General features: G+C 41.0%; 1 protein-coding gene across 17 annotated transcripts in view; it reads left to right on the top strand.

Annotated features, from left to right (window-relative positions):
* TENM3 (teneurin transmembrane protein 3) overlaps positions 1 to 18,160 on the top strand; it is a 2,420,957-nt gene that overhangs the window by 2,390,569 nt on the left and 12,228 nt on the right. For all 17 annotated transcript variants that reach the window (XM_070598205.1, XM_070598211.1, XM_070598209.1 and 14 more), the window contains 3 exons: positions 7,637 to 7,812; positions 9,141 to 9,376; positions 16,929 to 17,225. In XM_070598205.1, coding sequence (XP_070454306.1) covers positions 7,637 to 7,812; positions 9,141 to 9,376; positions 16,929 to 17,225 — 709 coding nt within the window. The remainder of the gene's footprint in view (positions 1 to 7,636; positions 7,813 to 9,140; positions 9,377 to 16,928; positions 17,226 to 18,160) is intronic.

The following is an 18,160-nucleotide window of genomic DNA, read 5'->3' as shown; positions in this document are numbered from 1 at the left end:
CCTTCTCGGTGTTCATTTTCTCCCTTAAAGCTCGTGAATAGACAACATTTTCGTCTAAATATTTTTTCACCTTCCATTCTGAATCTGTTCACTACTGCGTTTGTTTTTCCTTCCAGTTCTTTCCTGTTCTCCCCAGTTTTCCAAGTCATCGACGTTTCATTAGCTCCTCGATGCTGCTTTCTTTCTGTCCTCTCTTTGTTCTCTCTTCTGAGGGGCAGCACAGCCTGACAGGAGAAAGCGCTGGATTTGGAAACAGAACCTGGGTTCCTTCCTGATTTTGTCACTTGCTCCTAACCGTGTGACTTTGGGCAAGTCACAGTACCTCTCTAAAATTGTGCACCCTCACCTGTAAAATGAAAGGCTTCTTAGTAATTAAAAATCCCTTCCTATTCTAAAAAAATCTGTGATTCTGCCATTTCTCCCCAGCTTTGCATAGGCCCCTGTCAAGGCTTATTCCAAAAGAAACAACATTTAACAAGTTCCCAAATTTCCTTTGCTAAAATAGTTGGGCATATTGCGTTTCTGTAAAACAATATCTTCCGTCAAATAATATCTAACATATTATGCTGGTGGTAGTAATAGTAATTTATAGTAATATATAAATTTCTCTTTCCAAATAGGCTTTCTACTTTTTTTTAACCTTCCCAACTTAGCACAAGTGTCCCAGATCCCTCCTTCTCCTCACTTACTGCACAGCCATTTCCTGGGTGGGGGTCCGTGTCTGGCAGAACAAGTGCCAAAATAGAGGAAGACAAAAGAAAAGGGTGGGCACATCCTCTGAGCACATCCAGGCCCCATGGAATAAATCCAGGAGGATGAGGGCAGGCGTAGTCTTGCTTCACAGACTCTTTGGAGCAAAAATTGCCCTTGACATCAGCTGTCTAGCAAGTCTGCATTTCAAGACCTGCACCAGAACTGTTATCCAAATAAATAAGATGTGTCCTATTCCTGTCAGCCTTCTCCAGTCAATAAACAAACAAAAGAAGAATGACTTGACTATGATCCTTCTCTTAATGATGGCTAACGTAGAACCCTTCAAACCCCAAAGGGAACTAATTCTGGAATGTCCTGACTTGAATGCCTTTGTCTCAAGGCCTATGAATTTCAGAGCTGGGCTTTGTCAATTTGTCACTTCTCCCTGATGTGGTAATGACTGTGTAAGGAAAGAGGCATTGGGTCACTTTTCTTGAATTCATCTTTGAAAAGTATGTCACGTCTGTGACCATTTATCACTGGGCTCAATGTTCAAAGAAAGGGCGGGACCAGAGGTGAAGGAGGAAAGGTCTGTCCTGTCTGTGCTCCTCTGAACTCGTGTTGTCTGGGGTGTTTGAAAAAACAGAATAGTGGCTTGACTGCGGGCTACTGCCCTTGCTGGTTTTAGGGAGCAAAGCACTGGTCAGAATTTGCCCCATCACGAAGACCTCTGAATGAAATGCAACAGCAGCAAAGAAATTTAGATAAGTGTTAACTGCCTCCCGCACCATACAAGTCTCACCCTTTCTCGTCAAGATCCTCTTAGCACTTGATACAAAAATCGTGGAAAATAATGCTTTCTCTTGTCTTCCTTATTTTGCATTTTCCTGTCATTTTTGGTAATATGTGGGTAGCAGTCCGCTAAGTACCAAATGAGCCCGTGATTTAGGAGTTGGTTGATTGCTCTGCTTACCTTCGTGATGGAAGCATTTTGCATTTTCTATCCAGAACCTGATTTTTGAGGATTTCTTACTGACAACATTGGTACTGAATTCAAAGAAATGATGATTTGTCTATGAGATAGTTGTTAAAATAGATAAACCTGAGATTCATTCCTGAAATACTTGAATACAAATTCCTTTGCTATTAGTGTTACAAATCACATTATTGCTGTTAGGATTCCAACTCCGTCCACCATTAGGAGTTTAAATCAGGTTCTGTTCTGTTTTTGCTGTTTCTGCACGTCCTTCATCAGGAATGAGGATCAAGGAAAGATTTCTGCATACGTTCTGTTATGATAGGGTTAGTAACTTTGTTCTACTTTACCACAATAACAGAGAAGAGGTTGTTACAAATTAGCATTGTGAAAAAAGCATTGCTATAGCAGATGGCAAGATTGGAGGGATTTTTTTGTTTTTGCTGGCTGTTAAACTATGGAAGGAAACTGGAACATAAGGAACGCCAATAGATGGAGGAAAAGGCTCTCCCTCTATACAAGGAGACATTAGGGAGAAAGACAGGTTAGGTAAGTCGTTCATGGGAGTCCTTACTGTGATTCAAGTCTTACAGCGAACGGATGTACCCCCACTAAGCAGCTCTCAGAGGAGGCTTATTCTGGGATGGCCCTGGGCAAGACACCAGTCATGACTAAAGTTGAACATTTATCTCATCCAGAGGTCTCCAGAAGGAACCCAAACAAACATCTACTGCTGTCTTGCCTTCTCAAATCAGGCTGGTTTCTCCAGCCAGTGATAAAACATACCTTTAGCTGGCTCCCATTCACTCTTCTATAGGTGAAAAGAAGAAAGGTTTGGGAGAAGGGCATTGCCAACATTATATGAGTAAGTACATGAGTATTTCTCATTTTTGAGACAGACCAATTCCGTGTCAGGCTGAATTATAAGCCAACAATTAGCACAAGGGGTGAAGGACATTCCACCCCTGAAAACAGCTCCACTTCTCCAGAGTTATAACTGCGTGTCTTTGGTTTACTGGCTTCTCTAACGCCCTGCTCTGATTTACACAGATTTTTCCTAAAAGCAGAAGGTAATTTTAAAAACATAACATTTGATTAAGGAAGCCATTTTATGGGGAAGTATTGAAGACAGTAGATAATCCTGCTGTTGAGTTTTAAAGAAAGTTTTTGCGAACTGCAAATTGTTTCCACACGAATAAATTTGCAATATCAATAGTCTATTGACATGTGTGGGTAACTGTCTAAGTCGGTCAATTTTTCTCTCAGTTGAGGAGCCACTATAAATGTTTAAGCAGAAAAGTATTGTAATCGTGGTGTTTCAGGAGATTAATTTGGTGTCAGTGAGTACGGGGAAAGACAAAAGACCAGTTTTAAAATCGAAGACAACCACGGGAATGGGCAGATAAATATCTGAGACACATAATGGAGGGAAAATGAAGAGTTGAGAACTTCACGTCTATAAGGGGGAGAGAGAGAAAATTTCAGCTCAGGATGAATACAGCATTTTCAACTGAGAATGGCAGACGCTCTGACTCTCTGGGGCATTTCTTGATAAGCCCACTGCTTAGGAAACTTAGAAAGAGATTTAAACATATACCACGGAGGCCAAAACAGCAAGTCTAGGCAAAAATGCAATCAAAATTAAAGATGAACAAATAGATAAACATCAAGTAAGGGCTTCTCATCAGTGAAAGAGCAGAAGGTTATTAAGAGCCTGAGGGAGCTTGTCTTTTCCAGTGAGTCTTTTGTGAAGAGGGGTCAACCGGGAGCAAAAAGAATGTGCTGTGTTATGAATTTGAAGCTGTGAGGCTAAGACCAGATGAGTGGAATGGAGAGCGTGAAGTTGATGTCCTAGTCAAATTCCCTGGAGCCTATATTGCATTGTAAATTCAAAAAGCTAATAACAGAAAACTATGTCTCAGATATACACGCTGGCCAGGGCTAGTTCGCCAGCGAGGCCAAGCAACATAAAGTAGAGCCACAAAGTTGCACACAAGCAGAGAATATGACCAGAGGCATCTATGGGAAGGCCTCTCTGAGGAACCAGCGTCAGAGGACTTCAGGGGACAGTTGGCCATTTGCTGGAGCGTTGCTTTTCTGCTTTTGCCGAGGTGAAGAAGAGTCCGCCTGCCATTTCTGAAGTCCCTGAAAAGTCATCTTGGACTACTCATTTTCTCTCACTCCCTTCTCCAGAGTCCCCCCGGTAATTTTAATGTCTGTCATCCATCTTGTTTTCATTTCTTTTGGCATAGATGCTAATCCATGAAGAAGTTTTCATGGATCCACAGCGAAATGAAAAAAGTAAATAACGATGATGTGGAGAATTTTTTCATAAAGCTTCACTTATTCCTTTTAAAGAGTGGGCACTCGCCCTGAGGTTCCGTCCTTCCTACCTTTGGTCGGTTTAAATGGCCTTTCTTTATGAAATGATGGAGGTCATGGGGGATAGCTTTTTATTTAAAAACCCTCTGTTGGTCCTTGATTTTTTTGGTCCTGATTTGCAAAATTGGGAAGTCCAGGAAGTCCTCCCCGCGTCCCTGTCACCCTGCCTCTGGGCTCCATCAGTGCTGCCATGACATCAGCTTTCCGTTATAGCCTTCTTCAGCTCCCGGACAGTCCCCAGTGAGGACACTGCCCAGGGCCTCCCTCTGCTGTCTGATGGGCCCTTCATGGACCCTCCTCTTGTGCACATTTGCCCCGACCTCCCCACAGCCCTTCGTCTCCACTCCTCCACGCCCTTACCCTTGCTGTTTTCCTGACTGCAGTGCCATCTCATGCCTTATCAGCCTGTCTAAATCCTGCATCTATTTCCCAGTCTGACTTAGGTCCCCACCTTGACGCAGCCCTTCCCTCACTGCTCCAGCATAACAATACCTCCTCTCTCTGCACTTGAGTGCTCTGGGAATCTGTACCATTCACGTGGCACTCCTTTGCAACAGGAAGTTTTCGTGTGTATGACTTCTTTCCCCAGCCAGACTTCTTATCCTTGTGTATCCACAGGAGCCTCACATTGTGACTTGCACATAAGCTTTTTCAGAAACTGTTAGGTGACTGGTTAGGTAGCAGCTCTGGGGGCCTTCGATCACAGCAGCCTTCCTGGCCCACCTCATGCAAACACCTCAGCCCTCTCCGTGCCTTCACTCGGATTCAGCCACTCCTCTCAAGGCACAAATTCAGAACTTGCAGGGCTAACCTGTGAAGTGGGGCCACTAAGATCCCAGCTTAACCCTAGGTCATTCTAGCTGCACTACCTACAAAGGTTACTTGTATGTTTATTCCCCAAGGAACCAAAGGCTAATAGGTTAGCGTCTGAATGCGCAGCATCCCGTGCTCTATAACAGTGCGCTCAGCATCCTGTGATACGAAATGCCTGCCCAGCAGGACGGGGAATGTTTGGTAAGCCAATGAAAGAGCAGAGGCAAAGGTGGGAGAAAGGCTTGCTGCTGGAGAAAGGTGACGTTCCCGCTTTAGATTGAATGGAGCCAGGAAACGTAAACCAGCAAAAGGGTCGCAAAAGGGCAGGTGAGTGACAGCTGCAAGAGTGAATCAGCAAAGTGCTGGCAGGTGGCATTGTCTGCATTAAGCGGCAGCGCTCCACTTTACATCAGGCACTGTGATTTACAGAAGGCTGGTGGACCTGGGGTCTGGCACATGAAAGTCCCAGTTGTGGTCCAGTCATAAGATGCAAAAGAGCCCAATCAAGTCACCAAACCACATCATATTCTCATTTTTCCATCTCTAAGAGAGGAGGGCAGACAAGGCAGTACTGAATTATCTTTTATACAGGAGCATTCAGAAGGATGTTAATTTCTTAAAAACACATTTACACATTCTTCCCATCATACTGTGAGAGACGTACAGTGAGCCAAGAATGATGTCCGGGTTAAGATTGAACTTTAGCTGGTTTTTGTGGATAATTCTGTAACTTCTCTGCAGTATAAGTAAACCTGTGCGTATTTGTTTCTTCAAGAGCAATAATTGCTTCGAAAAAGCAATGACAGCAATAAACCGTGTTGCGTTTCTTTCATTGATGCCTTAATCTGCTAGGGGCATTTGGGTCAGCGGGCAGGCGAAGGAGTCAGCTTTTTTATTCCAGCTCTGCCTTTTGTAGGTCCCAACAATGATTACACTTAATGGTGCATTTTCTTTCTCTTCGTTTCTCCATTGCTCACTTCTCCCTCCTGAGTGCTAATTCCTGCGGCTGGCCGAGCAGCACAGCAGACTGTCAGATCAAGTCGGTCAAACCCATGATCTGACTGATATTGTCTCCACTGAATCAATGGGATCAGCTCATCCCTGGGCTCTAAACAGACTTCCCCTGTCTCTCCTTCCTCCTTTCTTCCTGCCTATCTCCACCTTGACATTGCCCTGGCTAAATCTTCTCTACCTTTATTATCTGGAATCTTCTAATTACTAACCACATTTTTCAAAGCTAATTTTTACTCTCCAAGAACCCTCTACCTTTTTATTCCAAAATATCATTTAAGTACTTTTTTCTACTCTTTTTTTCCTTGTCCCATATTTACACCCATTAATATGATCCTCCCCCACAGTTTTCCTCCCCTGGTAACTTCTGTCTGTCACTCCTAAGATTCTTTCTCTGCTCATTCTGCATCTGGGCTCATTTTAAGTAGGACACAGTTCAAGTCTCCATTTTGCTTGGACCTTTTATTAATGAAGCAACTTATCAATCTGAAATCCAATCTTAACTATATTTTTGGCCCAACGAAGTCCCTAGTTTTTCATCCAGAACTTGCTTCTTTTTTTTTCTTTCTTCAAGCCACATTGTCAGTTTTGAAATTTTCTCTGGTGCTACCACAAATAGAAAAGTCACAAAAAAGTCAATTCTTTAGTAAAATGTTGTATCTATAATGTATATTTATGATTATAGGACAGCTTTTAAAAATATATCCTAGGGGCCAGCCCCCGTGGCTGAGTGGTTAAGTTTGCGTGCTCTGCTTCAGCGGCCCAGGGTGTCGCCGGTTCAGATCCTGGGCACAGACATGGCACCACTCATCAGGTCATGTTGAGGCAGCATCCCATATAGCACAACCAGAGGCACTCACAACTAGATTACACAACTATGTACCAGGGAGCTTTGGGGAGAAGAAGGAAAAAAAAAAAGATGGGTAACAGATGTTAGCGCAGGTGCCAATCTTTAAAAAAAAAATGTTAACATTTAAATTATAAGTTCCCTTTATATGTATATGCTAAAAAAGAGTAAGTATATAATAAAAAAGTAAATAATTATTAAATGTCAGGAAATATTACATCTCACTTCAGCAAACATAATAAATCATCATTCAAGATATCACCCATTCCTACAACGTCAGTATAGACAAGAAAGATTATCACCACCCCCGCCAACATTTAAGTCCCAATTTACCATTACAAATTATGTCAATCACTGAGAAATAAGGAAGCCGTTAAAAGGCTTTATTTTATTAATTTGCTGAAGATGTCTCAAGGCACTAAAAGAATGTTTTTACACATGCAAATACATACATGTATGTATACATACTGTTTTGACAAAGTTGTATATATATATATTCACATCGCACTGCCCTAGAGGACGTAAGTTGGTAAAACTTTAAAAACTGATGTAACAGCGAATTAAATCTACTTTGTAGAAAATATGGCGGAATACTAAGGAATTTAATATCAGCAAACATGTTCCCTTTGAAACAGCAAATTAGCTGTGCGGGAGCATTTTGGTCACACTTCAAAGAATAATGTGCTGCGATGGAGAGCTGGTCTGTTTACTCTGGCTCTCACCGGTGAGGTTTTTCTATATTAAACAGGCTTTTGATTACTTCAAAGCATGTTTGAAGTCCTCACTCTGCATAGCTCTTGCGCAAAGACAAATATTCTTCCAGATCTGTGCAGCTAATATTGCTGCCTATCATATTTATAAGGAAGAAGGACCGGCAGGTTCTAGTTAAACAAATTAATGCCTCTTTTATTTAGTTATGACAGTGAAGGTCGCCTGACAAATGTTACATTTCCAACCGGCGTGGTCACAAACCTTCATGGAGACATGGACAAGGCTATCACGGTGGACATTGAGTCTTCCAGCCGAGACGAAGATGTCAGCATCACTTCAAATTTGTCCTCGATCGACTCTTTCTACACCATGGTTCAAGGTAAACACAAAAGCATAGTTTCCAACCGATCATTTTAAAGTACCACTAGCACCCAAAATAGAATGTGGCAACCTCCGTTTTCTAAGATGAACCAGAAAAGGGAAGGGGAAAATAGAAACCTCTGGAGATATTGATGAAATAGTCTAATGTCTACATGTAATGTTTATTTAGTAATGTATACATATTTAAAAATCACAGAATATATAAAACAATATGTTAACCTAGAAATAGTATCTTTTTTCACTCCTGTTTAATGAAGCGACTTAATTCCAACTCTTCGCGTGCATGATCAGACCCTTTCTGAGTCATCCACCGTTCTCCAGAGCATGTCATCCTCACGGCCCTGGAAGAACGGTAATTTGAGGCAGAGCATTTTCTAAATCCATGCGTGATGCAGTATTTGAATCTGCATATGATGTGGTCACTGGAAATTTTATACCAAATACCAAGTACTCATTTATGTACTATCTGGACTTTTGTTTTTTTCATTCAGTCTATAGGCATATATTTCCAATATCTCCATAATGGAACTGCCTGCCATATTCCTTCTTGATGTAATCTTGAAAAAGCCTATTTACAATGACAATTGCAATGGTGAGGTTGTAGCTCTAAGAATAATTACTAAATCTGAGTTAAACTTCTTTGACTCATTTTTTTTTTAACCAGTTCTGTCAGGTGATCTCTATAATCATCTAAAATTAGTATTGTGTGAATTCATTTCTTCCCCAAATGGTCCTGTATTAATCAACAATTTTAAATTGAGGCAGTAGCCTACACAATATGAGAGGGTTTTTTTGTACAAAATATAAGATGACTGCCTTTTTTTAAAGTCAATTTCAGGGGGAATATCACCTTATATTTTCTGGTATACAAGTATAGGTATTAAATCTTTCCGAAAGATCTTTGATAAAGGATATAAGAATGCATATATGAGAGGCAGTCTTCTAAGACCTTGGAGGTAACACATCAGCCTCCTAAAAGAGCACATACTTGGCTCTTTGCAAAACATTTATGGCACATTCCATGGAAGCTGACTGAGCCCTCATTTATTTCATCAGGCAAATGAGAAAAAGAAATCTACTGTAAGTGGAGAAGGACTTTAAAGTCCCCTAAAGTTTGCCTTTAATATTCAGCCAAACATGTTACAGCATGAAATGCCGGAAATCAAAGTTGTTTTCTTATTTTCTACAAAGACTTCATTGAATACTTTTTATTTCCTTATAAATGGAATTGAGTCGTTTTAGAAATTTATATCACTTCTAACGGCACAGCCGACCGAGTATTTAATCCATATCAAGAGTTCGTGTTTTCTGCTTCTTGTTTTTTAGATCAGTTAAGAAACAGCTACCAGATTGGTTACGATGGCTCTCTTAGAATTATCTACGCCAGCGGTCTGGATTCGCACTACCAGACAGAGCCACACGTCCTGGCTGGCACAGCCAATCCAACGGTGGCCAAAAGAAACATGACTCTTCCTGGTGAAAACGGTCAAAATTTGGTGGAATGGAGATTCCGAAAAGAGCAAGCCCAAGGAAAAGTCAATGTCTTTGGTCGAAAGCTTAGGGTAAGTAAGTGTCAGAGAGTGGGTGATGGCGGCCCAGTTCTCTGTATCATGGAGAAGACCTGTCTGTGAGGGCGGGTCTCTGTCCACCCTCATGTGTCCAGGGCCACACGCGGTGAAGCGTCTTACCCAAGAGCATGCGTTATAGCCAACCGTCAAGCCAGTGGATGATTTGTAATAAAAGCCAACTATTTGAGAAAAGGTTTTCTCAATATTTCTATGATTAAAAATAAATTCTTCCCAGGGAAATTAGGAAATTGCCGATAGCACAATTCCAGATCACCTGGACATCAACTGATTCTTGTTTGACTAGTATTATCTTAATAATCTTATACTTTTCCTTTACCCACTCAGTTAGGAGTGATGGCTTCCTAATACGGGCATGGGGATAAGTAAGAATTGGCTTAAATACTGACAGTTTTCCAAATCATAAATATCTATATGGAAAGAGATGGGCTGGCTATGGAGAGGTGGATTCTTTCTTTGCATTCTCAATATTTTTAAAGTACAGTTGGGACACAGAAAAATATCAGTGTCAGAACCTAATTACTGCCTCCTCACTATTGACTCACATTATTTTTATGCGGAATGTGATGATATTTCTGATTAGGCTAGTGTAACTGATCTTTGCAAAATGTTCTCTGCATTACCTTGTTGGTGTTTTTCTTTCTCCCGTTCACATTGTGGGCCAAATATATGTGGAAAGTAAGACGTGATTTATGATAGCTCTTCAGCAAAGACAACATGGACTAAGTACTAAGTCACAGATTACAAGAGACCACCTTCAGACCACTATAAACTGAACCTGATTCATTCTTTCTATTAGTAAACAGATTTTAGTTTATCCGATAAATGTAGATAACTATTCCTAACATTACATCCCTTGCCATTTAAAAAAAAATTACTTAAGGGGCCAGCCTGGTGGCATAGTGGTTAAGTTCACACACTCCACTTTGGTGGCCTGGGATTCATGGGTTCAGATCTCAGGTACAGACCTACACACCACCCATCAAGCCATGTTGTGGCATCATCCGACATACAAAATAGAGGGAGGCTGGCACAGACGTTAGCTCAGGGCTAATCTTCCTCACCAAAAAAAGAAAAGAAAAAAGAATGGAAGGACCAAAAAAAATTACTTAAATTCATGGAGAGAGAACAAAACATGGAGCATACCATTAATGTCCTTTTTTCTGCACCAAAAATGGTTAAATTATTATTATAACAAGCCAACATTTTTTATCTGGGACAATCCTTCAGGGTAAGAAACAGTCACTACATATTGTCCCTGGCTATTCCAGGAAATAGAAATGAAGAAAAAAGAATCAGTACAACACAGACGGTATTCAACTTACGGGTTATATTCTGATTCCACTTCAATTACAAGACAGGTGCTTGGGACTCTAAATTCATGGTCTGCTGGAACCAGTGCTTCATGCTCCCACCTCACGCATACCCCAGGCTGTGGGAGCCTGGATGCCCCTGCTCCAGAGCCCCTGGATCAGGAGTTCCGGCCAGCAGGAACTAGGGCAGGCTGGAGGGGTGTCACATCATTGAGAGGAGTGAGAAGAAAAATCAATAGAACACTAGAAGGAAGAACAAGATCAGGGTTGAAGTGACGGGCAGGAAAACAAGTTTCAAACTTGTTTCAGGTCACTCTCATAGGGTCTCTGTCTGTTGCCAGCGTCATTTCCAGCTCCTGCCTTTTTTTCGACTGAACTGAGGAGTCAGTAGCTGCCTGCATCCCCATCTGCTGCTGTCACTGCATACTTCTTCCCAGGGCCCCTGCTGCCTTGGACCACTGCAAACTGGAAGCTAGTTCACAGGCTTTATCTTACGCAACTGTTCCTACAGCAGGCACGGTATACATATTCACAGGTACACACGCACACACAGAGCCACACCAGTTCTCAGACACAGGGCCTACTTCATCAAAACACACAAAGATCCTGCTCATGTTTGTGCTCCTCATTCTGCACACCAAAGAAGACACAGTACTGAACTAGAAGTCAAAAAGTATTGGTTCTAGGGGCCAGCCCAGTGGCATAGTGGTTAAGTTTGCACGCTCCACTTTGGTGGCCCACAGTTCATGGGTTCGGATCCCTGGTGCAGACCTACACTGCTCATCAAGCCATGCTGTGGCAGCATCACACATACAAAATAGAGGAAGATTGGCACAGATGTTAGCTCAGGGCCAATCTTTGTCACCAATAAAAAAAAAAATATATATATATATATATATATATATACAGACACACACACATATAGGTTCTAGATCAGGCTCCACTTTTTACTAATAATAAACCTTATGGGAAAATCATAATACCTCTAAACCTCATTTTCCTTATCTATATCATGATATCCATATTATAATATAAATAATATATCATCTAGAAAATAAATTATGCCATTATAACATAGACATTATATATATATGTGTATATATAAATATATATATATATAGCTATAATACGGATAAATGAAATTTACCCTACCCTGCTTCTGTTTCACACAATTGTTACAGAATCAAATGAGACTGTGAAAGTACTTTGAAAATAAAAGGCATGATTATATATTTCCTAACCCTAACCCAGAGAATCTCAACCACAAACGCAAACGTTGGGCGTTTATACCCACACAACAGGTGGCTAGGAAAGAGCTATTTAGCACCCTGGGTAGGAGAATGTCAGCACAAAAGAGGGAAGAGGATGGGAAACACTTTGCCCAGAAACTGACCACATAACATGTTGCCTGCTCTTCTTTGAGACAAGCTGTCTAAGTGAATCCTTTTTTCTTTGTCACACTGCTTTTCTAGACATCAAAAGAAATTAGGAGGAAAAGAAGGGAAATCCAATCTGAAGTCTTTGGTCCTCTTCCTGATTCTAAATGAAGAAAATACCTCCCTTTGGGGAGGAGGAGACTAGTGCACTAATGCCTATGGGTGTTAGTTTCTTTCTAAATAGCAGAAGCACAATGCCTCAGCAAGACATTTCAGAAAATATACTATTTCAAATGGCCTGTTCGGTCACAATGAAAGGAGATTTCCAGCTGATAGGTGTGATTGCTCTCCGAGAGACAATGCCGAGATCGCAAGGGAGGGTTTCTTACTTTCAAGATAAGATTGGATGTGCCAGTGCTGCTAATTTCATTCCTCTGTGGATTCTAAGAGAGAAATTCTAGGGAGAAAGTGATGATATGAAAATCCGGTTTAAGGACTGGACCTGGAGTCTGCCAAAATAGAAAAGAGAAGAGCAAGAAGGGAGGGAGACCCGAGGCCACAGCAGCAATCCGAATCAGCCCGGAAAGCCACCGGTTTCCGTCCCTCTCTTTTCTGAGACACGAGCACCTCCTCTCTTAGCTTTCATTATTTCCTAGCAGAAAGTTCTTTTCATTCTTAAGTTATTGACCTAAATTGAGCTATGTGCCAGACACTCAAATATTTATTCAATGAATGAAAGAAGGACAAAACCTTATAATACGGATTATTTCATTGCATGTAGATCTTCCTAAGAGAGAAGCTATATGAATAGCACATCCTTGCAAATCTTTGACTGTTAGAAACAAACCTAACCCCAGATAGAACAGTTACATAGATATAATAGATAGAACACTAGATATAGTAGTTTCAAATTTTTTTTAAAAGCAAGGAGTAGAAAAGGAAAATTTATAGAAGAAACTAGCAACATGAAAAGCATTTTCTGTGAAACAATGCTTGAGAAAAGGGGCGAGTACAGTAGGAATAACAAGCAAATGAGATGGTGATAGAGATGAGGGAAAGTGGAGCAGAGGAAAGATGAGACGATTCCCTAGCTCGTGTGTTTCTAGCTACAATTTTTTTAAAGGTGTATGCATAATAGTTGCTTGTCCTTCTCTTATAATATTTCGTAAATATTCCTAAATTTTCACAATGTTGGACTTTGGAACCAGCCTTAAATCAGTTACAAAAAATTACAATGGCATTCTGCTAATAAAATTCATCTTCTGAACTTGCCCAGAATTCAGATGCTTAAAGGAAAAAAATGTAGTGAATTATTTTAAAACGAATTTCTCAAAATTTGAAAGCCAAGAGCGTGTTGAAAGGCATACATAAATGTGATGGCACATTTAAGTCTTATCATGCCAGGCACGTTTGTGTGATGTCCTGTTCTCACTTTAATCTGAGTGGCACAGCCTGGATGGGGTTGTACAGTGCAGTCAGCACTTGCTGCCGTGTGGAGAGACACAAAACACTTTGCAGCCCGTTGATGTTCTAACAGGGACACGAGGGAGTCGTGATACTGTCACCAAGTGTACTGGGTGATGAGCCAGCCCTTCCTCCCGTCCCTCTGTAACATTCCAGATACGTGAATATAATCCTACTGTGCTTTATGTCTTAGTTTTTCAAGTATTCCTGAACAAAAATAACTACCCCCCTCCCGATATCAAAGGGTTGTTGTGATTAATGACAGTCATGCTGGGCATGATCTTTGAAAATGGGGATTTTCCATGCTTACTTAAAAGAAATGCTGTATATCACAAAGGAATTCATGGTGATCTCTTATCCAGACACAACATTTGGAGTCATTTTTCTATGGCTGGAGGTATAGTCATGATCCGATAGAAGGTTTTTCATCTTAGATGAACTATTCAACTTAACTTGATATTTTTTACATTAAAAATATTTATTAAAAGGACACTGGGGCATGGAACAATGCTGGGGCTTTATGATTGTCAAAAAAAAAAAAAAAAAAAGGTTGCAAAGTTGCCATGATTTCATAGAGGTATAGTTAAGTGAGACTAGAATGGAAATGTCCCTGGACTTCTGCGCTTTGTTCATGACACCCAAAGGAGAAAGTCTGGGCATGTTGAGGAGGGATAGAAAAAACAAAAGATCTGTCAGTATTTTTTGGAATTTTACATATTGAATAACAGTGGCTGGTGTCTGGAAACTGAAAGAATGGTTAAAACCTTGGCTTATGTTAAGAATGTGGGGGAAACCACAGCCACAATCTAATTCTTTCCTCATTACTTCAGTTTGAGGACATAAGAAAAGCATTGCATACAATATTGGTCTGGATAAAAAGAAAAATGTACACTTCTATCCAGATGTTTGGTCTCACAGTGCTTGTAGATGTTTCCATATGGTGACATGTTTGGTATGGCAGCTGACACAGTGGCAACAGTAATGACACCCTTTGATTTTCACCTGGATGCTTTGGTGTTGTGTAGCCATACTCACAAACCAAGGAACAAGTCAGAAGCCCAGTACAGGGTGCAGGCAGGGGTTCCGGACCTGTCTCTTTGCCATTCAGGAACCAAACAATCATACCAGACCTGCAGCCCTGATTTCTTATGCTCTAACCAGAGGAAATATTGCCAAGATAAGGGGGGTTAAGGAGGCAGTAAGGAAGTGAGATACAAATGGTGATGAATGCAAACAGATCAGGCAATGCTGTGGGTTCATAGTCCATGGAAACCACACAGTCGGTCTTGCATGGCTATTCGCAGCTTGGAATAACTTAAGGAAGGAAAAAAGAGGGCAAACCTAAACAGTCAGGTTTTTTTTTTTTTCTTTTAAATCACAATCTAAGAAACACAAGAGCCCTAAGAAACCACTGAAACTGTGCAAAACCTCTTCTCAAGGCGTCAAAGATTTTGTGCAAATACAGGCTGAAGAGCTGGATTCTGCCACCTCAGGACTGAGTCAATTTGATATCAGATGAAATCTTTCTACAGACTTTCAAATATATATTTGTAACATTAGCTAGGAGCTTTGTTCCAAGGTACGCAAAGCATTCTGCAAACCTAAACTCATAAAGTTACACAAAATTCACATAAGGCAGGGAGCAGCTAATACGCAGACATTGCCACACAGGAAAACAGACGCCCAGAGACCCTTCAGCTGGCTGGTCAGAATCATGTCCCATTACTGAAAGACACAGCTAGGGGCTCTAGCCAACCTCTTTATTTACACGTGGACAAAACAGATTCAGAGAAAGCCCAAAGTCGGGCTGCCTCTAGGTCCTCCCGGCTATGAGAGCAGCATCTTGATTCCTGCGTTCCTCCTCCCAGCATGCATGAGCATACATGCATACACACACACACACATCAATACATACCAATACCTGCTATGGTACAGTGGGGTTTTTCTTCCCCTACATCAGCTGGATCTGAAATGACAGAACTGAAAAATTAAGATCTCCTAACTTCCATCCAGGTCTGTGCCTTCTCATTTTCTATGCATCATCTCTGTGGGTGCTTTTTCCCTGCAAATCACTTTGCCTGTAAGGCTTGAACTTCTTTTTAGCGTCTATCTTTCCCTTTCCATGGACTTCACAATACTCCCCTTGAACAGCTAATTGGAAAAGTTGAAGCTTAAGGAGTATTTGTTCCCGGGACTTGTTTGATGTCAATGATACAATGCACACACTAGTTTTATCCTAGATTTTCCATAAATATACATGTATATTATATATGTACATACACATTTATTTACACATACATAGGTGTGTGTATGGTGTGTGTGTGTATAATTCATCAGCTGGAGCTGTCCATTTTGAAGGTTCTTTAGAGCTCAGACATGATCATGTAAAATTAAGAGTTTCCCATTTAATTTTTAACAATCCAGATAGTTCAGGAGCATTTTGATATGTACAAGCCGCCACTGCCACAAAGGTGCTGTGGGAGACCAAAGAATCGAATGGCCCTGGGCTCACTGTTGGGCGGTCCCAGTCTGCAAACACTGTAGACCGTTTGTAAAGTAGAATTTAACCAAGGCCACATTTCCATTGCAGTAATGAAGGCTGGTTTGTGTACGCCTTGGATCACAGACAATAACAGCCAAATGTAGTCCCAGATTCAGGACATGGCACAGAGCCACACAGAGGCCCGATGACAAACAACATGGTGCTAGATTTGTAAATTAAGCACAGTGGTCAGACCATGTAGATGCCGGAGTAGAGGATCTGAAGTTCCTGCCAGTTAACCAGATGTTATCAAAGAAAAAGGCATTCTAAAAAAGTGTGACATTTCAGCACTTGGCCAAAAGCAATGATCATGTTTGTAACCTCCTGCTATTTAAACTCATTAATAATTTACAGTAATGTGGGATCCAGCTCCTACTTAACTGCTCTTCAAAGGGCTAGAGTCACACTTACCACTGTTTTATTTAATGTAGCCATGATTAATCCACAAAGCAATTATTTTCCAATGTCTTATGGGGGGAGGAGCTTTGAGTAATTTACAGAGATGTCATGTTTACCACCTCCATATCTTCTGAACAAACTTTAAAGCAAATACGTTTTGGTATTTTTCTTATCAGTTGCTTAAGTTTACAAAATTTAATTGAAAAGGTTTTGAACAAATGCCAGGCTGTCTTTCTGCTTAATGAAACCTTTTAAAAGAGCAGTTAATCTACTGCCTTGCACTTGTACCCAAGAAGTTGCTAAATTAATTTACTGACAAAGAGAATCAATCATCCTAAATGGTGTTTAAACAATAGTGGGGACGCTGAAGAGTAATAAGGGACTGGTCCTGGATTCACATGATTTATTTTATCATCTTGTTTGTGTTGTAACAGGTTAATGGCAGAAACCTCCTTTCCGTTGACTTTGATCGAACCACAAAGACAGAAAAGATCTATGATGACCACCGTAAATTTCTACTGAGGATCGCCTACGACATGTCAGGGCACCCAACTCTCTGGCTGCCAAGCAGCAAGCTGATGGCCGTCAATGTCACGTACTCATCCACAGGTCAAATTGCCAGCATCCAGCGAGGAACTACAAGCGAGAAAGTTGATTATGACAGCCAGGGGCGGATCGTCTCTCGGGTCTTTGCTGATGGTAAAACATGGAGCTACACATACTTGGAAAAGGTATGCCTGCACACAGAGGGGAAAAACAGGGAAGCAATGAGTGCTATTTTTCAGCAGTTACCCAGAGCACTACAGGGGAAAACATGGTGGCACATGACTGAGATCCAACTCTTATTCTAAGTATCAATATGTCAGTCACATTGGTACAGCAGTGATGAATTTCTGCATTAACAAAGTAGTTTCTCCTTAGTTAAGTTCTACTGTCTGAGCCCCTTTTAAGTGATTTATGTGGCAAACAAACAAGCAATAACACTGTCCACCTGCCAAGCTTACACATCGACAACATTCACAAATTAGACCTGGAGCATGTACGTCATTTGTAAATAATCTCCGTTCTAGCTCTTTCATTTAAGAAAGAGCCTTCCGTTTGCACAGTGAAAGCTGTCAGTTTTGTGTTGTTGCTGGCAGAGCTTCAACATAACCATAAAAAGCATATAGATCCTATTTATGCATTATCAACCAAAAAAAGGCTATTTTTTTAGAAAGCCACATTTCAGGTACTCTGTGGCATCTCCCCTTTCTTCTGCATATTAAAGGTAAGCATCCTGGCTTAGGTTTTCCCCTTTCTGAAGAACTGTGCACAGTACGACGAGACTCAAAAGTTACACATGTGCAAACTGCTAATTTCTACGATGAGAGGTTTGGAGTAGTGACTGGGGCCAAGAGGTTTCAAAGTGAAAGCAAAGGAAAAGGACTGTCCCCTATAATTCTTTTCTTAAGAAATATAACCCACCAAAGAGCATATTCATGGAATGCTTCATTTGCCTTTGAGAGAAACGTTAGCGCTAGAAAATGATTCGGTTTTGAGTTCTGATACCTCTCAAACCTCAGGGCATCCACCACCAGTCACACAGCAGCCTGACGTATAAACTCACCGCTTAACAGTTCCTGCCTCTACCCTTAGTCACGTTACACAGGATGACTTCTGTCATTCA

This window comes from Equus przewalskii, chromosome 28 (genome assembly GCF_037783145.1).
Source record: "Equus przewalskii isolate Varuska chromosome 28, EquPr2, whole genome shotgun sequence".
Taxonomy (NCBI): Eukaryota; Metazoa; Chordata; class Mammalia; order Perissodactyla; family Equidae; genus Equus; species Equus przewalskii.
Note: the sequence above shows the minus strand (reverse complement) of the source record. Positions and strands in the feature narration are given on the sequence as shown.